At 42.9% G+C, this 25,697-nt stretch overlaps 1 protein-coding gene and 1 long non-coding RNA gene across 2 annotated transcripts; both read left to right on the forward strand.

The window, feature by feature from the left end:
* Positions 1-1,277: 1,277 nt before the first annotated feature.
* On the forward strand, positions 1,278-24,366 carry CTH (cystathionine gamma-lyase). The gene is made up of 12 exons (XM_083510016.1): positions 1,278-1,717; positions 6,629-6,710; positions 7,291-7,386; positions 10,143-10,252; positions 11,102-11,233; positions 13,745-13,802; positions 14,841-14,918; positions 15,968-16,120; positions 16,906-17,027; positions 19,052-19,104; positions 21,530-21,668; positions 23,134-24,366. Exons 1-12 carry the CDS (start codon positions 1,550-1,552, stop codon positions 23,158-23,160), a joined length of 1,218 nt encoding a protein of 405 aa, XP_083366142.1. The 5' UTR covers positions 1,278-1,549; the 3' UTR covers positions 23,161-24,366.
* LOC310709907 lies at positions 19,112-20,337 on the forward strand. The gene is made up of 2 exons (XR_014527711.1): positions 19,112-20,246; positions 20,293-20,337. It is a non-coding gene; the product is annotated as an uncharacterized lncRNA (long non-coding RNA).
* Positions 24,367-25,697: the final 1,331 nt, after the last annotated feature.

Here is a 25,697-nt window from a genome sequence, read left to right on the forward strand (position 1 = left end):
TAGCCATATTCATCTGTTGCAGCATAACGAGCCCCCCAAATGGGCTTGGATAGACCCATTGAATTCAATGGATATGCTAGGGTTGCCATATGTCCGGAAATTTCCAGACACAGCTGGTATTCAGCCCCCTAAAGCAGTGTCTGTGTGGAAATCACTGAAATGTCCAGGAAAATCCAGACATATGGCAACCCATGTCTGAAGTATAGATTTTGCCGAATTTCCTTAAAAGCAGCTCAAAAACCTCATTTTTTTCCAGATTTTGCAAAGAAAAAACAAAACAAAAAGCTCAGTAACTTTTGGCAAAAAAAGTGCTCCACAACTTTTATGTCCAGATTTTCACTTTTTGAAATATGGCAACACTAGGATATGACCAGCGTAGGTCAGTGGGGCTGCTCTAGCCTACCTGGATGCAACTAATATGAACAAACTGATAATAGCAGAAGCTTTTGAGAACTACAGTCTACATCATACATACATACAAGAGTGGTGGTGGTGGTGGCTAATTGTAAGCAGTGGGCTCAGAAGCAAAGGAAAGGCAGAAAAATACATGGCGAGAAAAACATAGTTTATTTCCTTTGTTTTTAAGTCAAGTTTAAGAGTTAGCTACCTTCAGGCCTGGTCCCAGATTGGGGGTGTGGGGCTTAGCTGCTCCCCCAGCACTCTCCCTTGGCCACTCTGGCAGGTGCCGCTGCTGCAGCTGCCAACTCCCCACCTCCTGGCACCCTGAAACCGCTTGCAGCTTGTGAACTCGATTGGTGTTGGTGGCTATTTCAAAATAAAAAATGCCAGCACTGCATTTGCCCTTTTCTTTTTCTGGGGGGAGGGGGGAGAGAGACACGTGTTCAGAGAATTCAGGGAGGCAAAGGAGCAAAATCCTAGGGTCCGAGATCTCAATAAAATATTTGAGGGCGGCGGCCCCCCCACCCCCAAAGTTGTTGGGCAATGCCATTCAAATAGTGTGCGTGTTGTGATCGGTTATGGGAATGGGGCTTACCTAGCCCCCCGCCCCCCAAATCTTTTATTCAAGTGGGGGGGTGCTGCAGGGAGGACGGGCTGTTGTTATCTGTCGTCGAAGCTGCTTGGCTCGCTGCCGATGGCAGGCAGTGCACCTTCGCCCCGGGCCCCAGCCGACGGCCCCACGCCGCCCTCTCTGCTCCCCGACCCCGAGTCCACCCCGGTCGCGGCGCGACGCGCCTCCGCCAAGCGCCAATGAGGGACCCCGGCCGGGCCAGCGCGTGGCGGGATAGGGCTGCCCCATCTCCACCCACCGCCAGGCGAGGCGACTCACTGGCCGGGCGGCTCGCCGGGGTGGAGCTTCGCCCGCCTTAAGGCAGCTGCCCCTGCCAGCCACAGGGAAGCCGGCGAGCCGCGCAGGAGAGAATAGGCAAATCTGACCCGAGATTGCACCAGCGCTCCTCCTCGCCCTCGCCCTCGGACGTGCTCGAGCCAGCGGCATCCGCAGCAGCGACCCCAGTTCACCCCGCGGAGCCAAGAGCCCAGCGCCGCCGCTCCTCCGACACCCAGGAAGGAAGGATCGCTTGCCGCCGAAATGGAGAACGCCAAGCAGAAGCACGCCGGTTTCCTGCCGCCCTTCAGGCACTTCGCCACGCAGGCCATCCACGCGGGGCAAGAGCCCGACCAATGGAAGTCCCTGGCCGTGGTGCCCCCCATCTCCCTCGCCACCACCTTCAAGCAGCAGGCGCCGGGGCGGCACAGCGTGAGTGAGGCGGATGGGGCAAGCAAGGCTTCAGAGCCGGGCATGTGGGGGAAAGGGCGGGACTTGGAGGGAGAGGGTCCTTCTCTGTCTTCACACAATCGTAGAATTGGAAGGGACCTCTAGGGTCATCTAGTCCAATCCCCTGCGATGCAGGAATCTTTTTGCGCCACGTGGGGCTCGAACCCGGGACCTTGAGGCCAAGAGTCCTATGCGTCTACCGACTGAGCTGTTTGCTTTAGTTAGGGGCTCCCCTGCCTTATATGCTTCTGGATGCAACCTCACAACTCGCATCTTCTTTCTGCCAGCTCTCAGAAAACAGCGCCCCCCTCTCCATCTAGTCAAATCGACCCTTTCTGTCTGCCCCAAGCCACACACCTGTCTGTTCTGCTCAGAGGGCTCTTCAGCTTACCCATAACTCCTTTCCTTCTCGCTCAATGCGCCTAACCAAGGCTGTAGCCCAAGCTATGTTTCCTCAGGAGTTAACTCCACAGACTACGACAGGGTAAGTGAGGTTAGGATTGTAGGCAAAGGCTGCGATCCTAAGGTTTTATGGCAAGTGGTAGAAACAGGTCTGCACAGAGGTAAATCCTGTGAGTTCGGTGGCACTTACTCTCTAGTAACTCTGTACATGATTGCAGCCCCTCTCTGTGTTCTAATTATCAAAACCACACACACACACTTTATATATCTACATATCTCTAGATATAGATCTATCTCAAAATCCTAGCTTGCAGTTTATGAAGATTTTCAGTGTATGTCTGTTATTGATTCCTACATCAAAAAGGCTAACCCGTATTGGCTAAATTGTACATTTCATTATGATAATCCTCACTGAATTGTGAAAGTCCAGCAGAAGCACCTGTTGCTTATTTATGAGGCAAGAGGATGACATCGCCTCCTTTTTGATCATTTAGCCTTACCGCTTTGCATTTTGAGGGCCAAACAAGACAATCCTGTCTCTTGTTTTTCCGCAGAGCAGCTGCAGGTGTGTGATCATGATAAGGACTTTGGCTTGTGGGGAGGACTTTGTACCACAGCCCCTGTGAAAATTGCTCTCCTCCACCTTCCTTCAAAGCCGTTGTGCTTTGTTGGATGGTTGGCACCAGTGGCAGCTTCCCTTCCGGGGCAAAGAGCGGTTCTAGAGGGAGAGATTTTAATTGGGACGGTAATATCGGGGGTGAGGTTAACCCCAGTCCTAACCAGGCACACACTGCTGCTAGTTTGAAACGCAAGAGACACGTGCATTTCAGTGTGAAATTAACAGACCTAACCTACTCTGAAAAGGACTAACTTTGGATACAACCTTCAATGTATCATTTAGCCTGACCACACTAAAACTTAGCGTGGAACCTGACGCTGGGTGAATGCAGGGGGAAAGGGGAATTGGCAAAAATTGCTTTGATCCCCTTCCATCAGTGAAAGTCATTTCTATGCTTGGAAGGAGCTCTTTCATTAACCAAAGGCCAGCTCAGGATCCAAGCCAAAGTCTTCAGAAGTAGGCCTATGTCTTGCTTTCCCAGAAAGCCAACCTAAGGTGGCTTGTACACCTATGGAATTGATAGTGTTTGTTCACTTTGTTATCATAGAGAATCTAGATAGCATCTTTGCATTCTAGTGTTTTCCCTAGTCTATCTTTAAAAACAACAACCCATTCTGTAGCAATGCATGTCCAAGTGTGGACTGGTACAGATAGCATTGTTGACACAGCTGGCAGGAGAAGTGACCTGTGCTGTTCCACTTGTCTGAATTATCTGTCCCACACCTGTCTCATAAAGGTTGAAATTCTGTAATTTAGCTATTCCGAAGAGGCAGCAGTGAACTGAATAGGACTGGATTCAGCCCCTTCTTTTCCATTTCCCCACCAAGGTTGATGGACAGAATCTTAATCTCGCCCTGTTGGATGGTTCCTTCCTCCATTACTTTTCCACACCTTTTTTCTTAATTTGACTCCTCCAAGTACAAGTGAGCAAATGTTTAACCTTTTTAAAAACAACTTGGAATTGCTGGCAAAATAATGCACTGTCCATTTTTGCCTTTGTCACATAGACAGACATGCTAGAATTCAAATGGATAGTATATTATTAAGTGTCATGTGGAACCTCAGATATATTTTGGCTTTATATGATTATGGAAGAGCAAGATGCTCATGTGGAAGGGGGCTACAAAGAGAGGGCGCATGTGTGTACGCAAACAAGCAATGGAACTCCAGATAGTACAGATGCAACACATTTCCTATTTCAGTCACCAAATGACAGTTCTGTGTATAAAGTACATACTGATTTCCTCTTTCTTTCTTTTTTTTGCCCTTTAGGGTTTTATTTGCTTTCTTTCAAGCCCATTTTGTTCTTCTAGGTATGGCAAATTTGGCATGCTATTTGAAAACGTTTTAAAAGCAGATCCCTGATTTAGTTTTGCCCAACACATTCAATCCATGTTGAATTTCTGGATTATCATCCTAGTTGGGTTGCAAGAAAAAGCTGACTCATTTTTAACTCTGCAGATTCTTGTGGGCGGGGCCGAACAAACTTGCCTTGCTACCCTGTCCTCTGCATGACACAAGACGATATGGAAATTGCATAAGCAAGCCGGCAGCTTTCCAGAGTATTGCATTACTCATTATGTATCTTGGGTTGAAAAAAACCTGTGTGTTTTAAAAGCAATGAAACGCCACGTTTCATAAAACCAACAAAGAGTCTCATGACATCTTAAAAGACTAAGTGGTTCATTTTAGCATAGTCTTTAATATGCTACAGAACTCTTAGTCCATTGTAGCAAAAACAAGTATTCTTCTGTATATTCAGTAAGATAATTAATACTTTACTAGTTGACGTACAAGAGTTTAGCCAAGCAGGAAGAGTTAAAGTACAAAACCACAGGCGGAAAATATGTACATGACGTTCTGTTCAGAATAATTTGTTTCACTAGAAAGCATTGTTTTCTCCCCCACTCCAAGGCTGGTCAGCTTGGATTCCTAATTTGTCATTTTTCCAGCAAATATATTCAGACTTTCAAGTAATCAATGCTAAAGCAAGAAGTCACTGTAACTATAATACAGTTGCACCTCAGTCCAAGAACAGTCCTGTTAATGAACAATTCAGGCAACGCACTCTGCAAAACTGGAAGTAGGTGTTCTGGGTAGAGAAATTTGTCCCGGAAGACGAACGGAAGCTGACCGGTGGAAGGGCACCGGCAGCGGGAAGCCTCATTGGGGAAAGTGTACCTCGGTTTAAGAACATTGCCGGTGTAAGAACGGGCTTCCGGAATGAATTAAGTTAGTAAACGGAGGTACCACTGTATATATATGGCTATAATGCAACAAAGCAACACAATGTGCATGTGTGAAGATTGGCCATGGAGCCAGAGAATTCCATTGAAGTGCTGCTGCTGCTGCAGCCATTCCTGTGGCCAGTGAAGGAAGCTGGCTGTGGTAAAAAACTCTGAAGATGATTCAGTTGCCTGTGGTTTTTGGCTGCTCTTGCAGTTCTCACCTACCTGCATTTCGTGACCCTGCCAAGGAAACAAATTCGTATGAAATTCATAAGTTATTTTAGTTTTATAATTAGTGGACAGAAAAGGAGGCAATTGAACATTAAGGTCATTGGTTCCGCTCCTGCTCCTATGTTAAAGTCCTCCAGATGTTAGTCTACATATCCCATTATCAGCTGGAGGTGATGGAAGCTGGAATCCCAACAACATCTGGAGTTCCTCATCCTTGCTCCGAAGAGAATGGATCCGCTTGGCTTGTGTGATAACCTGGAAGACAAACTGCTTCCCTGGCAGTTTCACTTATGCCGCATTTAGAAAGCTTCCCCTGAGCTCCATATATCTGGATTATCCCCCTACCAGTCACATAACTCTGACTTGCAGTCTAGGTCTTGTTTCAGTTCCCCATTCCAAGACCTCCGGTCCTCTCTAGGAACACGGAAAGCTGCCTTCTACTGGGTCAGTCTGTCTAGCTCAGTTTTGCCTACCCTGACTGGCAAGCTCTCTGGGATTTCAGATGGAGACCGTTCCCAGCCTATGCTGGAAATCAAACCTTGGACTTTTGTGCAATGCAAAGTCCAAGGCTACAGTTATAGCATTAATTGCAGGGCATGCAAGTTGCCTTACAAAACACAGGAGATTCAGCCTTGGGCCTTGTTTTTGCATCAAGGTGTGTTTTCTGCATCCTCTTCCTCCTGTATCCTCATCCTTCTCCTTTCTCTAGCCCCCCCCCATATTTTATACCTGCAAGAGAATTGTACTAGGAATGTGTGCTTTTTCAAATAAATCCTCTTCTAATGTTCCGAAGAGCAAACATTTCAAATGAGCCTTGCCATGGGAAGTTCAGGAAGTTCTTATAAATTGTCAGACTGTCATGTGCTGCTTCCACAACCTGTCTTTGAGCCAAATGATTGTTTGATTTTGCTTTCATCCCAGCTGTCTGCCAACTGTATGGAAATTTCTTTCGGGAGAAAACTCAAGTGGCTGCCATAGGAAGCCCAGATACAAAGAAGGATTGGGGGCTTCTGTACCTTTAGTTGTTGTTTAGAACTGTTTAAAGGTGCAGGAGCCCTGGGACTTGCGACTTGACTGTGTTGAAACATTAGATTGCAAGATTTAATCTGTTTTCATGATTTGACTTTCATATAACATTTTTTTTTTCAAGGAAGATGGTAATAAAGGCAAATGGAAGGAAATATATAGAAACATTTTCAGGATTTCACAACAAAGAAATCTAAGAGGCCTTTTGATTTTTTTAAAAAAAGTGGAAACAGAATTCCTAATTCCTAATTTCATCCTCAGTAGGAGATTCAGTATTTGTTTGGCCAAACTGCAGGTGCACATTATAAATAATTTGATCTCTAATAATTTGATCAACTATTGATGTATATTTACCTTATTTTATTTTATTTTTGTTCTCTTTCATAGGGCTTTGAATATAGCCGCTGTGGAAATCCAACCCGTGATTGCATGGAAAAGGCTGTGGCAGCACTGGATGGTGCCAAGTATTGTAAGCTGTCAATATTTTCATTACAAAAAAATGATGGTTGTCTTTGGCTAACAGTACACATAAGGTGCAACAGTAGTGTCTTGGAAAAGAGTCAAAAAGGGAAGCTATTGGTTTTTTGTTAGCTCTGATTCTGGTATCATGCTATGCAACAATGCAGCTATATCCTTGTATTTTATCTATTTCAAACCTGGATAAATTACTTTTGGCCACGTTATTAAGGCATTTCCTAATCCACATTTTCAGGTGTGGAATGCTTAGAGTTTGAAACGGCACATAACGTAAATGTCCACAATCATCTCCATAATGTAGTGGTTTTTTTTCTAGATTCTTGGAATTATGGGTAACTTTAATGCTTCTAGATAAAATTGTTGTTACCTATTGTGTCAAAGCCCCATATCTAATCCTACGTAGTGTGTGTGTACACACACACAGACACACATATTAAGGTATTCACAGTAAGCTCTCCTTTGAAAGTGAGTTAAGTGTTCAGAGACACACACCTGCCACAAAGCTGAAATATATTGAAGAATTCATTTGTTCACTTGTCAGATGTTCTTTGTTTATTTCCTTTTCCCTTTAGGTTTATCCTATGCATCTGGGTTAGCAGCTACGGTGAACATTGCGCACTTGCTGAAGACAGGAGATACTGTTGTTTGCACAGACGATGTCTATGGGGGTGAGTGCTGTATTTGCATATGGCAGGTCTTAACTGTCCTAGATGTAATCTCAGGGTTGTAATCCAGAAGCGTTTCAAAGATCATTAACCTGAGCCTGCACACTTAGGTCTTTCACTTCAGCACTGAGGATGGCTTGAAAGTCAGCAGTTATAACAGGTCAGACACCACAGGTGTGACTTATTATCTTAATTAATACTTCTTAGACAGAGCCAGTTGACACATCCGGCAGTGAGGCACTAACTGGTGTTCACACATTTGTGATTTAGCCCTCAGTCACATGCCAAATAAAACTTCCATTATGGACCCATCATAAGCCTTGCTACTGTTTCCTGGGCATAATAATAGTTTTATTCCTGGGCATAATAATAGCACTAACTAGTCCTCTGTTACACATGGATTTGATCCTGCCCTTGAAATTAATAGATTTTTGTGCTCTTTCTTTAGTTTTCCAAAATCTTTAAATTGGTGTTCTTTCACGCAATACGTTGGTTCATCATTAGTTGATCTGAACTTGCTAAGAAGCTTTTTGCTTTTTTACAAACACTTTTTAAAAATTCAAACCTATGCCCTATTGGATTTTATTTTCTACATTGTCCATTTCGCAAAGTATGGCTTGCACCATCCTTTCCCAAACTAGTACCCTTCCTATGTTTTTTGGACTGCAGTTCCCATCATCCCTGACCATTGCCAGTGCTGGCTGGGGCTGATGGGAACTGGAGTCCAAAATATCTAGAAGCCACCAAGTTGGGTTTGGCCGACTTTAGATGCTATTGTAGCATACAACCCTGAATCTGTCTCTCTTCCTTCAGCTCCCAATACCAGGTTCCTTGACTTCCACCTGACGCGGAATTCTCAACCCCAGTTGTCCTGGGACACAGTGGGCTACATTACACTTTCTAGATGTTGTCCCATGTAGGTGTGTCCAGGAATTGGATCAGCTCTAGCGAGTTGCCTACCATTATTTGCATTATAAGTTATAAACCACTGATAATTACTGATGTTCACCTAAGACAGTGTTTTCCCTTTGAAATAAAGTGGTGTCACTGATGTGTGTTAGGAATAATGCTTTAATGTGGCTAAGGTAAATGTAAAGGTACCCCTGACCACTAGGTTCAGTCACAAATGACTCTGGGGTTGCAGCGCTCATCTCGTTCTATAGGCTGAGGAGCCGGCGTTTGTCCACAGACAGCTTCCGGGTCATGTGGCCAGCATGACTAAAGCTGCTTCTGGCGAACCAGAGCAGCGCATGGAAACGTCGTTTACCTTCCCGCCGGAGCGGTGCCTATTTATCTACTTGTACTTTGACATGCTTTCAAACTGCTAGGTGGGCAGGAGCTGGGACAGAGTAACAGGAGCTCACCCCGTCACGGGGATTTGAACCACCGACCTTCTGATCGGCAAGCCCTAGGCTCAGTGGTTGTCACGAGGTTTTCCTCTGCTGAACTTTAACACATACTCTTGGACTAACTGGGGGGGGGCGAGGAAGATGGCGCTGGGTCAAGTCTCAACTGAGTCTCTGCTGCGTGAGTAGGAGCTCTAATGATCAAATTACCCTGAAAAAAAGCCTCAACCTATGAAAATATCTGCCAACTTTTATCAGTAAAAGACTCCGGGAGCTGTCGGGTGGACTTTTAAACCTCCCCACCCTTTCAAAGCTACTTAAATCAACTTTGAACCACCTCCCTTGAAAAGCCCATAAAGCTGTGGGCTGGATAAAATAGCCCTATTTATTTCCAAGTACGAAGATGGTACTTACAAGACACATACTCTTTAAAAAACAAATACCTCGTAGGCAATAAATAGGAGTTGCAGACGTTTACTGTATGATTTCACTGGGTGAAAGGTGGAAATTCCTTACCCAGAATCTCTGTGCTGTTGACTGTGCAGCTACTGGTGCATCAACTTTCTGGGAGGACAGCCAAAGATAGCTTTAGGGGTAAGCAAAACAGGTATCCATTTACCATAACTAAAAGCGAGGGGTAATCTAGGAATGATTCTCCTTGTGACTGGGCCTCTCACATAGCAGTACGAGCAGAGAAACATGTTTTCCACAAAAGCGGAAGAGGGCATGGCTAGATCAACACCATCAGCCAAATGTTTCCTTCTGTCATTTGATATCTGTGATTGTGCCAGTTTTATTCCTAGGAGCAATTATAAGTCAAATAGGGTAGGATTGAAATCTAGCGTGATAACAGGAAGGGGGATTTATGTAACCTCTACCACTTCCAAATTATCTGTTAAGCAAATTTGTTAGCTTGGGAAACAAATATTCTTTCTAGGAATACTTAATGAAATCTAGAAGACAGGCAAAGTAGAGAAGCCGACATACTTTGTTTAGACCAGTGTGGCTTGATAAAAGGATTCCATCCACGTTTGTAATGTTTACTGAACTTTCAGAAAAGAAGAGATGCGAGTTGCAACCCTAAGCATTTCACCAAGGAATTAATCCTGGCGAGAGTCATTTCTTGATTTATTTGATGAAGAGGCCACCTTAGAACAGAAAACGCTATTTACACATCTATTTTGAGACCAAAAGGCAGGCTGCAGACATATTAATAACAAAAATATTTACGATTGGGCTGTAAATCTGCTTACTTTGGAAGTGAGACCCTTGGAAACCAGTGGGGCTTGCTGTCGATGCTACTCTGGACACAGCTGTCGTTAAATGTCCTACCTTGTGTTGGTCCTTCTCTTTGTTCTGGTTTCCATTGCTTTCGCCTTTAATTAATTAAATGTGGGTCTTTTCAAATCCTAGGCACCAATAGGTATTTCCGGAGCATAGCATCAGAGATGGGCCTGAAAACTATTTTTGTTGACTGCACTAAACTGGAAAACCTCAAGGCTGCAATTACACCAGAGACCAAGGTAACAGAGGAATGCTCATAAAACAGTGTTTGCAACATGCCTGGGATGACTTTATTATATCAAGCCTCCTCGGTTTACAAGGGCCTGGGAGGTTTGGCAGTGGCTGCAGGTGTGTAGGAGAGGGAAATATTAAAGTGATAATAGTACAGATCACTTATATACTGACAGTGTTGGAGCAAACTCTTCTTTGCTTTAAGAGGCAAACACAACTGTATTATCATGTAGCTGTCACTCCTGATCTCTGGCAAGTGCCTGGTGGGCATTTGCCAATGTAAGCAGGAATGGTGTAAGTAATATGAAGATTATTTTTTGAAAACATTATTGGGTATGATAGGAATTGGAGCAGGATCGCTTGGATCTTGTCTATCCCCTCATGACAGCTTGGGTGATTGCCATTGGAATTCATTTGATGAACAAAACATGCATGATTGGGTCCTCAATTCTGGCAACAACAAGATGGTCATTGGATACAACCCAGGGAGTTTTCTGGGTTGGTTCCAGACACTTGAGGCTAGCACAGCTCACATCCAAATGGCTGCAGGTGAAATTGAAAAGCAGGTTTGATGCCCAGGATTTAAAGTCTGGCAGTTATTTCCAGGGAGCCACTTGTGATTAATCAATATGGAATAGTGAATGTGCCATAACAACAGAAAAATCTGTTCAGAGGCGGGGTGGATGGGTGTGTAAGCAAAAGACAAGCTCAGATTTCTAACATATATGACATCCTTTCCGTTCAGTGTTTCCTTGAAACATAGAAGAGAAAGGAAAGTTATTGGTGATATCAACAAAATCATATACACATATGTATCATTTCATAACCTTTACTGTCTGTCTTCTCAAAATAAACAGCTTGTCTGGATTGAAACTCCTACAAATCCAACACTGAAAGTTGTTGATATTCAAGGTTGCGCTGACATTGTCCATAAGCATAAAGGCGTTATTCTTGCAGTAGACAATACTTTCATGTCTGCATATTTCCAGGTAAGCTGATTACCCAGTGCTGTCCCAGAAGTGCTTCATGCATATAGTAATTTTTTCCTTCTCAAAAACGGTGTCACAGGAGGGAACGAGCAGTGATGAACTCTTCTGTGTTAAAGTGACTGGCTCTGGTGCTGAATTTTGGATATGTGGTTGACTTTTCCAGGGTGTGTAGGCATTTAATGGCTCTTCCACATAACATGAAATAGCATGAGACCACAGTTTCTGGCACGTAAACCTGCTCAACAGGGGACACAAAGTTAATCTGGTAGATAGAGGGATATGTTTCTTGTTTTCTAGAGCAAGCTGCAGCATAGTTCTGTGCATGTTTACTCAGACGTAAGCCCCACTGTGTTCAGTGAAATTTACACCCAAGCAAATGTATTTTAGATTGCAGACCTTCCATTCCCTTGTCACTGATCTGGTAAGAAGATGTGTGGAAGGTGGGGTGGAAATTCTGTGATTTTATGTGGAGTATTAGCTTTTTATTGATGATGCACTGATCTTTCGTTTCTTTAACGGAATAACATATTTTTCCTGTTATTAGTAGACTAATACTCCTTTCAAAGTGATAAACCAATTTTATATTTTATCTATTAATACAGATATATAGTTAACCTTCAAGGGGCTCCAGTTAGGCTTACATGGTTCTCTGCCTCTCCTTGTTAGCTTCACAACAACACCGTGGATTAGCTTAGTAAGAGACTGTGGTTAGCCCTGAGTGCACTTAGTAGCTAAGTGGGGACTTTAAACCTGGTTTTCCAGGTCCTAGTCAAGAACTCTAACCACAACACCATACTAGCAGCCCTTGAAGTTATTTTCAAAGTAGCCATGTGCTGGAATTCTTGTCTCCCATCTGTATCAGATCTCCCTCCCCCTCTTGCTGTATATAAGAATCTATTGAGGAAGTGAAGGTGTCCAGTTACCAGCCTAGCTAACATTTCTTCTGTGGCTATACTGAGAGGAGCTGCATTGCATTGGTAACTCTGTAGTGTTATATGGCAGGTATTAATAAGTAATGGCTTTAGCAATTCAATGCCCCCCAGAGTTGCTGTGTCAACAACTAGACCTGTGGTGTGGAATATTCAACATAGTGGGCCAACCGCATAGTGAAATGCTGGAGACTGCTGCCGTACGCACTGCAAGGACTTCACAGCACAAAGAGAAAATGTTTCAGCTCACTAGCTTCAAAAGCAACAGAAAGGTCATTGCTAGAACATTACGCCAAGTTCATGCAGTGTTTCTGTTACCGGTTTTGAGAAGTTGCAAAGCGTTCCTAGTTCAACAAGTATTGGACTAACATGTTCCTTTTAAAATTTAATTTATACCTTGTGCATGAGGTCCAGCAACCATGACCAAAAGATAAATAAAACAACAATAACCTAGATATTGACCTAGCCATCTAACCATATAGTTTAGCACCACTAATGTAAAGCCACTAATAACACAAAATTATCCACAAGAAAGGAGAAACTGGTATGATAGAGTAAGAGGGAGAAAACGTTATCGATTTAAGAAAAAAATGAAGCAAACATCTCTTTGATTCATTAACTTAACAGTAATGTTCATACGGGTTTTTTTAAACAGTTGCTTATGGTTGCACATGATCGTGTACTTTTAATTCCAATACATGCCAAACATGCACCATATTTCTGTAAAGGTACCAACCATCTGTCTTCCTTCCCTTACCTAAGTTAGTGAACCTGATCATACACAGGAAGCCCCAAATTCCTGATAGCCGTTGAAAACCTATTTGTATTTTCAGGCCTGCTTCCAGGTTGGTTGAGGGCCTCAGGGTTGGACGGGCCCCTTGAGCTGCATTAGAGACAATGGCACTTACTTCTGAGTAAGCATGCCCAGGATTGCACCAGGAAGAAAGAAAATACAGGGTTTAACTATGAAGGCGCAGAGTCTGTAATTTAGTAACCTATTTGAAAACCGGAAGAGCTGTCATGGTTAATAATAATAAAGCTACACTGAGACAGTGCTTGGGGAAAATACAAGGGTGGTAAAATTGAAGGCCTTTATTCTATGGAATTAGAAGCCTGATGATGACGTGGGTCTATAATCTAGCCCCATTCTCCTTTACTAATCCTCCATGACCAAACATTCCAAATAGATTAGCTGATATAATAGAGGGAAACATTGTCCAATTGTCCAATTTCCAGTGTGCCAGAAGCAGAGGATAGAAAAGAAGAGATGCTATGACAGTTACAGTATTTCTTGGGGAATAATGCAATTTATTATTATTATTATTTATTTAGGTCAGGCCCTAATGGTTGACTAAAACCAGTTGTTCCACATTCATTCCCTATGAGAATTTAGGGCAAAGAGAGAAAGAATACTCGCAAGAAGATACTTTAGCATTAGTCATCTTGCTTAAGAAACCCATATCCAGTTATGTAGTTCCCAGTGAACAGGGATATGCAGTGTAAAATTCCTACACCTTCTGTTTACAGATAATAAAGCAGTACTTTTTAATTCTGAATTCATGTGTTTATTTTGTTGTTTCAGCGTCCTTTATCTTTAGGAGCAGACATCTGTATGTACTCGGCAACCAAGTACATGAATGGTAAGTGCCTGAGTGTTGTTGCAGAAAACTTCCATGTTATATTGATACTTACCAATCCGACATTACAAACAGTCAAGGCTACCAGACCTAAAAGGCATTCTATTGTTTCTTTCTACTTTCAAGTTTTTATTTTCTTCATGCCACTTTGGGGTGGGGGTGGGTGGGAAGGTTGATTTATAGTAGTGCCCATAATGCATCTGCCCATCTTCTAAACACAGTAGATGTACACAATGGTTATTGTCTAGACTGGTTTCCCTTCTGAGGACTTTGTTTGATGTTAGTTTAACAACAACTCCACAAGGCAATATTGAATATATACTTGCTGAATGAGGAGCTCTTTCGTTTGAAGTCTTTCTGCATTTTCATTCCTGCCCCGGGGTAGAAAATCTTCCTCAAATGTTTGAAAAACTCATTGTGTCCAACTAAAAATTGCACTGTACAGGTCTGAAAGGAATCGTTTTGAGGTGCTGAGGGGCTTTGCCACTGAGCATTAGGGTCCTAGCTGGTGCAAGCCTCTTAACCAAAGTACTCACCATCAAGGTTGCAAAGGCAGCCCAGGGATAATCAGTTTTTGGCTTCAGAATAAGCCACTCAAGGAAGATGGTACTACTAAGAAGAAATAGGGTGTCATGTTTTGCAACAGAAATACCCTCTCAAGAAAAGGCTGCCTCGAACCCTCACCACTGCCATTTTGGTTTCAGAAAAGGGCATTTCCTCACTTTTAAGAACGAACTGCTAATGTAAGCATTTTTAAAGCTTAGGCCATTTTCATTTGAATGGGCTGTTGTTTTTTAGTTTCTTTTTTGTGTTTGCTTTATTGTTTTTTATCATTTAAAAGGTGCTGTAGTTTCTAACCATGTGGTTGAATGCCTAGTGGGCATAGATCTATGTTGACATGAAGGCTATAAATTGGGTATAATTAATTACACAGGAAGCACGTAGAATGAAAGCAGAGGAAACAGCTACAATTTTATGTCTGACTTCTCTACTTAAAGAGGGCTAATTTGCCATTTTTCATCTGCCTCCTTGTTTCTTCAGGTCACAGTGATGTTGTAATGGGACTGGTTTCTGTCAATGACGATAATCTCCATGAGAGGCTCAGATTTTTACAATATTGTGAGTACGCAGAAAGATGTGATGAATGCAGGTTTCTGATACCTGCTTACTTAAATTCAGAACTGCATTTCTGCGGTAGTCATTTGTTTTACGCACGTTTATCTGACTTATTGAACTGCATTTTTGTGGTTTTACATAGTGCATTTGTTTTACGCATGTTTATCTGTCTTATTGTCAAAAAGCCTCCCACAAAAAAAAGATTTTGTGCAGCCTTTTCTACCACCCCACTTTCCTTGGGAGCAAAGAGATTCATTCTGACACCATAAACCAGTTGGCTCTCATGGGAAATTTGAAACTGCAGTGCTGAAGTCATGTTTCAGGCCTTACTAAGGCCTTCAGTGGCCATGCATGAATTAAGACTGAGCTGGTGTGTTTCCTCACTTGAGGCCTCTGACTAAAATCTACAGCTTGAGCTGGAACAGTTGGTGCCTGAGATGCAAGTGGTGCTGCTGTCTAGTCCATTATTTATCAGGCCTGCCCAAGCTTGAAGGTTCATGCTTCCTGTTAAATGGAGGGCCTGTAGTTATTTATCACTCAATGTAGTGGATAGATTGTTTAATTTGGGCCCTGGAAATCTAGATCAGAATCTCACAAAATCTTAAAGCTCACTGGCTACCTCTCAATTTAACCTTTCTCAGAGTTGCTGTAAGCATGCATACATTACCTCAAGGGCCTTGGAAAAGCAATGTGATAAAAAATATAATATCATTGTTTCCTTCTTTGCCTGGAGAGGATTCAAAGACCTAAATTAAAAACCACATCATTTTGCTAGGCTAGGTCTCAGTTCCTGAATTTGAGGTTCCTGTTTCAAAACTCAGAAGCCTTAATAGCTGCAACGCCACCTGAATGCTATATTTTAACTTTTTGATTAAAACTCTGCTGGGGTTTGGGCTTCTGTTCTGAACATATGTCTATACTTTGATGAGCCAGCAGTATTGTCTCGCTGAGTTCCTCCTTATACTTTTCCCCAATGGGGCTGAAAAGCCTATTCAGCAATAAAGCCATTAGCAAAGAGGGTTATCTCTGTGTTTCTTTTTTCCCTTTTCCAGCTCTTGGAGCAGTTCCATCACCTTTTGACTGCTACCTTTGCAACCGGGGTTTAAAGACATTGCAAATCCGCATGAAACAACATTTCCACAATGCGCTGACGATTGCCAAATACCTTGAGTCAGATCCAAGAGTTGAGAAAGTCCTCTTCCCTGGTAAGTTGGCTTTGCAGAACCTGGCAGGGGATATAAGCTCTTGCAAAAAAGTGCCGCTGGCTGTAATTGGAGCGAGGAGAGAAGCAAAAGCATCTGCATGACTAAGTGGACTCTTCCAGCCCAGTAACTCTGAAGACTCAAATGACTGATAAAGGGTGGAAACAATAAGTGCTTGTGAATGACTTGTTCCATATCTGCCTAGGGCACAGTTTGTTATTTGAATTTCCCTGCCATGCTCTCACTTTCTTCCTCTCTCACATATGTTCACCACACATTCACAATCTTTACATGGTTCAGTTGGTGTATTTCTTTACACACACTCATCCCAGGCAAGCCATTCAAAATCCTAGTCTTCTCATGCATTATCCTTTTGTAAAGCTTAAACACATGTAGAAGATGGAGAGATATTGAACTGTTGGCCCAGCCCCTGGTGCCCCTTGCGGCTCCCACGACCTCTGTGGACACCTTGAAAGGGGTGGCAGCTGTCCCTTGGAATATGTAGTCATCATGGGATCAGGGGTTGTAACAGCAGGTCCTTGCTCCGCCTTATGGAAGTGAACCTTGCAGAGATACTTGTGTAATGCTGTTTATATAACTTTTGTAACCACAATTCTTTTATTTTTGACAAACAGCATTTTCAAACTTAATTTGCTTTGAACCATAACAATGATCAAAGTATGTTTTATGCCTTGGTCTAGCAACTTCATATTTTAATAGATTGTGTGTGTTTGAAAGTAACGATAACCTAAATCTGGATGCTCTGAATAATGCATAATTCATTTCAGGATTGCCGTCACACCCGCAGTATGAGCTGATGCAACGCCAGTGCACAGGCTGCCCAGGAATGATCTCCTTTTACATTAAAGGAAACCTTGAAAATGCCTCCACATTTCTCAAAAACTTAAAGGTAAGAAAGAGGCCTGATTTGCATTGCTTTTGAAAGAGGAACACTCCCCGTCCCTCCCTTGTCAGGATATGGATGCTGTAAAAGACTTCGCAATATGCTCCATCCCCATCGTTCTACCCGGACACTGAGGTCCAGCACCGAGGGCCTTCTGGCGGTTCCCTCACTGCAAGAAGCCAAGTTACAGGGAACCAGGCAGAGGGCCTTCTCGGTAGTGGCGCCCTCCCTGTGGAACACCCTCCCACCAGATGTCAAAGAGAACAACAACTACCAGACTTTTAGAAGACATCTGAAGGCAGCCCTGTTTAGGGAAGCTTTTAACGTTTGATGTATTACAGTATTTTAATATTTTTTTGGAAGCCACCCAGAGTGGCTGGGGAAGCCCAGCCACATGGGCAGGGTATAAATAATAAATTATTTTTATTATTATTAAAGGAAGCTTTAAAGGACGGGCTGTCCCCAAATGTAAATAACCAACCTTGTTATGCAAAGTGGCACTAATGACAGGGAAGGAAAAGGAGTATTTTAGAAATGATGTGTTCATTCAGGCAACTGCTGCTTGACTAAGATATCACGTAGTGCCACCCAAGGCTAGCCAACTCTCCTGTCTGGAATTCTGGAAGCAGGGGAGCCCTTGCTTATGTAACACTGGCCTGCTGTTTTGAAATGCCTGGCATTAGTGCTGAGTCCTCAGAAGACGCTTGTCAAATCAATGCCTCATCCACATGTATCACTGGAAAAGTATGCTCCTGCAAAGACTGCTGTGCAGTCATTTCTCCTGAATTTCTGCCAGCGGCGTATCGTTCATCTTGGCTTGCACCCGCTGGCTGCGAACAGGCATACTTTGGTTTCACCAAAAGTTGGCACCTAAATTAACAACAAGGAATGAGCCAAGAGCTTTACTGTACTTCAACAACAACTGAAGATATAAACAACCCACAAGCTAGGGCTGGCTAACTTTCCCCTCCCTGCTCATAAAATGATCAATCTGATGACCAGGGAGGGGGCACAGTTTGTATCCCCATAAGGCACCTGTCTGGGCAGATAGGTTTAAATTACTACCCTGCAGTGCTATGTCTAATTTGCAGCTTCTACAAAAATTATTGGGGTCTTGCTGAGGAGGGCAGATTGGACACCCCAAACCAGGAGGTAGCCACGCAGTCCATAAACAACTAACAGGAAAGTCATAATCCACTTTCTGGGGGCAGGTGGTAATATGTTCATCAGTCATTTACCCCCATATTGCTTTAATTCTATCCCTGGCTGCTATAAACCAAGCAAGCAAGAGGAGAATCGTATATCACTCCCAGAAAATGCCCAAACACAGGTTTTTGGAGAGTCTCTAGGGAACAGAAATTTCACAGAAGCTCCTGAGAATGCCTGTTGTTCCCCTGATTTTTTGATTTATTTATATTTGCTCCTAGGTGGAAAACCTGAAAAGCTTTTCCTGGCCTGTGTCTGAGATTGCCATGGCACAAAGAGACAAATGTGGTCTCTGGTGCTGATAGGAGTTGTAGTCACCAGCTTGGCCAAGGCTGCTTATGCAATTACTATTAGTTAACTAGCAGGTAGGGAGTTGTGCTCACCCCCTTTGGAATCCTGGGAGCTCAGGGGCCCATAGAATTTAATAGGGCAGGGCTGCTGAATACAGTGCTGCCTTCTCTTCTTGCCATCCTTCCACAGGGCAGCAATTCAGTGCAGGCTTGGCAGCTACAGTCTCTTTCCCATGCCCTAGTACAGGCTTGCGGGAGAAGCCATATTTTGCCCAAAAGATCTCCATGTCATGCAGAAAGGAAGGCACATTCTGGCATCTGCCATTGGCCAGGGGACGAAGGCCACTAGGAAGCTGCTCCCCTTTGCTCCCAGGAACAAGTTTGCTTCTCTGCCGGAAAGAGCATTCAGCCCCAGCTGACTAGAGAGCTGACAGCAGCAGACTCTAGCCTTATTTGTAAAGGGACTGAGTTTCAAGTGAAAAGTTGAATGAATGAATGCTGGAATATAATGCTCTGTATTCCTCTTTGTTTTAGCTTTTTACGCTGGCTGAAAGTCTAGGAGGATATGAAAGCCTGGCAGAGCATCCGTAAGTGAAGTTAATCTGAAATCTCTGTTGGAATCAACTATATGCTTATTTTATTTTTAATCTGTCTAATACTTAATACGATTCAGACTAATGAACACAATAATAATTTGGCCACAATGGCCAAATACTATACTTTATCCCACCTTTCAGTGAAGGGAGATTTATTTTATGTAGTAAATAAATATTACTTATGAATTCTTTATCTGAAGGGCTGATCCTTCAATGTAGTTGAAAACAAAAACTTTTTGTTAAGGTTAAACTTAAGGTTAGGCTAAACTTAATTTTAAAGGCCTAAAATTCATTTGTGAATAAATTATATTCCTCCCAGTATCTTTTAGCCACCAAGCATGGTCTCATTTCTCTTTTTTGCGCTCCTGAAAGGTGGATAACTAATTTTAAATTTACCTTATTTTTACTGCCATCATATCATCTTGCCCTCATCTTATTGTTGTTGTTGTTGTTGTTGTTGTTACCTATAAAATATCCCGCTAGCAAATTTGTCCTTTGAAAATACTAAAACCAGTGAGAATTCTTATTACCTTGGAGGATTGCAGTATTTTACTACAATAAACAAGATAATTACATGAGAAGTATTTTTTAATTTCTTTTGCTATTTTAAAGTCCTTATTAGTATCTATTAGTATCCAATTTCAAGCCATCTGCCACTACTCAGCCCATAATATATCTATCCCAGATCCTTAACCAGTTAGATGTTTAAAGAAAATCATCTTGGCATGAACAGTTCTACTGTTTTTATTCCTCCATAATATGCCGTGTAGCGGTACGCTAATCAATGCTTTCTCAAATAATGAACTGGCAATCTGCTGTTTTAAGCTGTGTACAGAGGAGGGCATGCTTGGTACAGGAAACTCTGCTGAAGAGCCTATGACTTTGTAAAAGTGTGTATCTTAACGATAGACATGGTACAGATTGGAAGCGTCACTTTATCACTTCTAAATTACTGCACCTTTCAAATCACAGGAGTTTGGTGCTAGCATTTCTCTGCCTCTTAGCAAGATTTATAGCCAGGAAAAATGACAAGGGTAGTGAACACAGTCTTTTTCCTGGATGTCATCCTGTGGCCATATTGAACCTTCTGGTTAACAAGATTGGCCTGTCCAAATTGGATAGAATCACTGCAGGTTCTGCTGCCACTGTAGATAGAATTGTACATTTTAATTTTGGAAGTCCCTGTGAGACCTAGATGTGATGGAAAACAAGGTACATTAAAAATAAATAAATAAATAAAGTAACACTGCAAGCTGGACATAACTAGTTCTGAATCTCTTGGCAGGGCCTCTCATTTATCAGGGAAATCCACATTTGTTTCTGGGTCTTTCTAGACCAATAAGATGCCACATAGTGGAGCGGCAAAGGTTCCACCTCTCTGTTGACAAGACACACCTGTAACTTTTAGGGTCTCGGTAGGATTGAATATGTTTACTGTTGTCCTTGGAAGCTTTCTTGCTGCATTCTGTCCAAATGTAACTTCTCTTGTCCAGGGCTGAGCTCTGGGAAAAGCTGAGCTTTTCTAAACAAGAACTTTATGGCAGAAAGATGAAATTGCTTCTGAAAGCAAGTGTATGGTATCAGTTGACTAACCATCATTACCTCCACCCCCAATAATGTTGCCAAGAAAACACCCCATCAAAATAATAATAATAATAATAAATAATAATAATAATAATTTATTATTTATACCCTGCCCATCTGACTGGGCTTCCCCTAGCCACTCTGGCCGGCTCCCAACAGAATATAATAATAAAAAAGCAATAAAACATCAAACATTACAAGCTTCCCTAAGCTGATGTCTTCTAAAAGTCAGATAGTTGTTTATTTCCTTGACATCTGATGGGAGGGCGTTCCACAGGGCAGGCGCCACTACCGAGAAGGCCCTCTGCCTAGTTTCCTGACTGCCATCTTGAAAACTGCTTGCTACTAGCATAGCAGTTCCACAGCCTTCAGGAAGGTGTCACTATCCCAGAGCACTTGACATGGATTTGAGACATGGATTTGATCTTAGCGCTCACTTGATGAGGATCAGAGATCTGTCTCTTAAAGGGAATACATTGGCATTTTGCCCATGGATTGATAGCTGCCTCTCTGCTGCCTCTGTGCAATTCTTTTTAACTGTTGCATCTGGAATGACAGACCAACCCTCCAACATTACTGGGTTGCCCCAGCTACTCTGGGCAGCTTCCAACATATATAAAAACACAATAAAACCCCTTCCCTATACAGGATTGCTTGGGGGTCAGTTAATTTCATACCCTCCAACATTTCTGCAGTGAAAATAGATATATCCTAAGGAAAAGCAGGACGTTCCGGGATCAAATCAGAAGCCATGATGGCTTCTCTAAATCAGGTACATCCCTGGAAAACAGGGACACTTGGAGGGTCTGACAGACTATCTGTTCTTGTTTAGTGCCATCATGACTCATGCCTCAGTCCCAAAGGCAGACAGAGAAGTCCTTGGGATCTCGGATACGTTAATCCGCATGTCTGTTGGTTTAGAAGACTCGGAAGACTTGTTAGAAGATCTGGACCAAGCTTTGAAGGCCGCGGTAAGTGATTTCAGTTACGGAGAAATGTAGGGGTATGTTTTTGCTTTTTAGCTCCCCCCATTGCTTTAGAAGTCAATAGTAATTCTGATGAACCCTCAAGTTACATTTGTCAGATAACTTGACAGAACACAGCTAGTAGCAAGAAGTGAAATGTTTTTGCAGTAAGCTCCTGTACTATATCTTACTATACATACTATATAGGTCCATGATTACTGAGCAGGCTAGCTGAACATATTAGTGAGGTGTTGGGGCTAGGTCCCTGCCCCCCTCCATGCCATGCGCACATTCCAATTTATATTCACACGTAGCCCATACACTCCTATAAATACACATAAAGGGTAAAGTAAAGGGACCCCTGACCATTAGGTCCCGTCGTGGCTGACTCTGCGGCTGCAGCGCTCATCTTGCTTTATTGGCCGAGGGAGCTGGCATACAGCTTCTGGGTCATGTGGCCAGCATGACTAAGCCGCTTCTGGTGAACCAGAGTAGCGCACAGAAACGCCATTTACCTTCCCGCCGGAGCTGTACCTATTTATCTACTTGCAGTTTGACGTGCTTTTGAACTGCTAGGTTGGCAGGAGCAGGGACCAAGCAGTGGGAGCTCACCCCGTCACAGGGATTCGAACCGCCGACCTTCTGATCGGCAAGTCCTAGGCTCTGTGGTTTAACCCACAGCGCCACCCATGTCCCCATAAATACATAAATACACAAATACACATACAGGCACACTATTCCAGGGGCTACCAGCCTTCTGAGGCCAGCAGGCCCATTTTGAATTTGGGTATAACCCAAAATGGCTGCCACGGGGGCCATGATATAATGGCAGATGCGTTGAAAAGAGCAGCAGACGAGGCACAATCACAAAGAGGTGTGGGTATGCAGATGGGGGCCAGGGAGGCATCTACATCAGTCCACCATTGAGCTTACTTCCAGAGGGGAGCTCTTTTGCACTTCTGCTCTGCTCAGAATAGGAGGAAGGTGGGGGTCCAGTCCTGGAAGTCAATGAAATTTTGTCATGTTTAAGGGGGCACCCTCAGTGTAAGAGAGACTGAGCCAGTGCAAACAAGGAACTGAGCAGGAAGAGCAAATCGTCTCTAGTACAATTGTGGATTTCAGAGGGGATATTTACTAGACCTGTTGCAGGTGCCATAGGACTCATGCCTACCAAGCATGAGAACTTGACAAAAAGGAATTACCTGAGTGATAATGGCACTGAAGATTAGCTTTAGGCTAAATGACTGACAAAAAGCATGCTACACGTCTTTTGCAAAGTGACCAAGATGCCTTTGTCTGCTGACTTCCTCATTTTTCTGCCAGATTCTTTTTCCTTTAACATAGCAGAAAAAGGCAGCTGGGAGTTTGGATGAGTAGCATAGTGTGTTCCAATATGAATCCAATCTGCAATTAAGTTGAGTCATTTAAAGAACAATAGTGATAAAATTTATCTTGCTTTCTCTTGCCACAGATTCCCGATTACAGAATCTATAACTAGGAGTCTTGACATCACATTTAATTCCTGCACATCTGTAATACAAATGAACTGGATGATCAGCTGCTCATGAACTTCCATTGGATTAGATTTCCTGCTGAAAATGAAAAAGTTGATGTTTTTGACGCCTGGAAAGGAAGCCTAGAATACTTGTTGACTCCACAACCCCCTTTTTTTCCAAGAAGTGTCTTCCGAGGTCATTTCCTCATTGTCTAGTTCCTTTGATTTAAAAACAAAAAGAAAGCCATATTTCTTGACAGCAGTAGTTCCCAGGTGACCGTGGTCCACACTCAGGAAGATTGTGCCCAATCACACATATTTATATTTAAATATAAATATATTTAAATTAGTGTGGCATAATAGCTAAAAGACTGTGCTGTAAATCAGGAAGTCCCTGGTCTGAATCTTGCCTTAGGGTAGGGTTACCAGACTTCCCCAGTTCCCGGGGACAGTCCCCGGATTTGCAAATCTGTTCCCAGGAAACATGGCAGCCGCAGCCTCAGCAGCCCAGAGCCAGCCTGGTAGCACAGTTGGCTCTGGCTGGCTTCAGGAGCTGCTCGCTGCCATGGTGCCTGCCATTTTTCCTCGCTGAAAGTCCCCATATGATGTATCTTGTGCGCAACAGTTTTTAAAAACTGTGCATTTATGTTTCACAAGGTGCAAAAATAGGGCTTTGCACCTTTATACAATATGCATGTGTGCTTGGGCCCAGGGTCTTTTGCCTCACCATCCCCATTACTGACTCCCTGTTGCTACTCGGCTTCAAAAAAAATAAGTGTCCCCGGATTCATTGAAAAAAAATCTGGTAACCATACCTTAGGGAAGCCAGTCTCTCTCAGCCTCAGTTTCCCCCTATCCACAATACTGGGTTATTGTAGGGATCACAACTAGCTAATGTTTATGAAGTGCTCTGAAGTCTTGAAATGGCTATGCCAATATTATTATACTTGATTATTTTGATAGAAAATTGCCATTATGCCAGCATACTTGGTTGTTTCTTGTCACTTATACATGCTGCTGATTTATTTTATTGTTTTTAAACGTTAATAACCGACTTGGAAAAAAGACTGCTGCATATACCAAGTGTGGATTTTAGATTGGTTCCCACTGTTTTTCTCCTGTGCAATATTGGAAAATGAAGCAAAAAATCAGTTGCATGGCACCCTATGCAATAGGTTTTTATCTAAAATAAATAAATATTGAATTTGCTTTGGTTTCTGCTTTTAATTTCTGTTAATATAGATCTAATCAAACTCTACAATCCTATGATTCCATAACCATCTTTTAGTTACATTTTTGTTGGTGGTGGTTCTAGTTGTTGTTTTTTTTACAACATTCAAGATTCTTTTCCACAAAAGACACGAATTTCATCATCATTTGCACTGTTTTTATCAGTTTTATAAAGTTAATTATTGCTTGGCCAATTTCTCTGAAGAAACTAATAGGAGGAATGCTTGGTTAAAAGCTCAATATTATACAGTGGTACTTCGGGTTAAGTACTTAATTTGTTCCAGAAGTCCGTTCTTAACCTGAAACTGTTCTTAACCTGAAGCACCACTTTAGCTAATGGGGTCTCCTGCTGCTGCCGCGCCGCCAGAGCACGATTTCTGTTCTCATCCTGAAGCAAAGTTCTTAACCCAAGGTACTATTTCTGGGTTAGCAGAGTTGTATGTAACCTGAAGCGTATGTAACCCGAGGTACCACTGTATAGGCAGAATATTTTTCTGTGGGTGTGGCTGCATCAGATTCATTTGCAACTGACCTTACATGTGGGTTTGCTTTAACTAAGCCCAGTGTTTTGTTCCCCTGGGGGTATGCAGGGGTATGTATACCCCTAAACATTTTGTGAATCTAAGTTTGGCCTCATTGAGGGGCAGTATTTCGATATGAGTAGGAAAATGAGAGTACCCCTAAACACATTTTTATAGGAAAAAAGCTCTGACTAAGCCTATGGTTTGTCCTGTAGTCACACTTGCTTTTCTGGGAACTGGTTCCTTTGCATGCCTGAGTCTGTTTTGCTGTCTTTAATGGTATACCATAGCCTAGGTGTTATAAGTAGAGACAATATTTTATGTCTCTGGGATGAAACTTTGGAGCCATCCTAATCCTTAATACTCTCAGTGTGGAAGAGTTCCTAGCTAGGAACATATGCACACATCTGTTCCCCCACCCCCACCCCATGGATGCTTTCTATGCTTGAAGTTTTATACTGCAAGAGTCAAACCACAAAAATATCCTGTAGACAGAGTGACTGGACTGCAAGAAAGCTGATCTGATACTGCGCAAGCCACCTAGGTACAAGTGAGAGGTATGTTACTCACCTCAAACCAGACGCCCCCTTTTGGAATTCCTGAGAAGTGAAGGGAAATTCACAAGTGAAATTCTGTGGGGAGGTTTATCCAAGGGAGATGTGGATAATACCACTTATCTTTTGCCAGATGGCATGCGGGTATTTGGGCGATGCCTCTACATTCCAAGCGCAGCAAACTGAAACTTCAATAACGAACCAAAAAAAACCCCCTCTGTTGCAATAAGAACCA

This window comes from Podarcis liolepis (assembly GCF_965112155.1).
Source record: "Podarcis liolepis genome assembly, chromosome: 6".
Classification (NCBI taxonomy): Eukaryota; Metazoa; Chordata; class Lepidosauria; order Squamata; family Lacertidae; genus Podarcis; species Podarcis liolepis.

Bases quoted from the DNA above. Each gene is read 5' to 3' on its own strand.
- CTH (XM_083510016.1), top strand. From the start codon at position 1,550: ATGGAGAACGCCAAGCAGAAGCACGCCGGTTTCCTGCCGCCCTTCAGG. The intron at 13,803-14,840 runs GTAAGTGCCTGA...TTGTTTCTTCAG, and splicing joins GGCAACCAAGTACATGAATG to GTCACAGTGATGTTGTAATG. The intron at 14,919-15,967 runs GTGAGTACGCAG...TCCCTTTTCCAG, and splicing joins GCTCAGATTTTTACAATATT to CTCTTGGAGCAGTTCCATCA.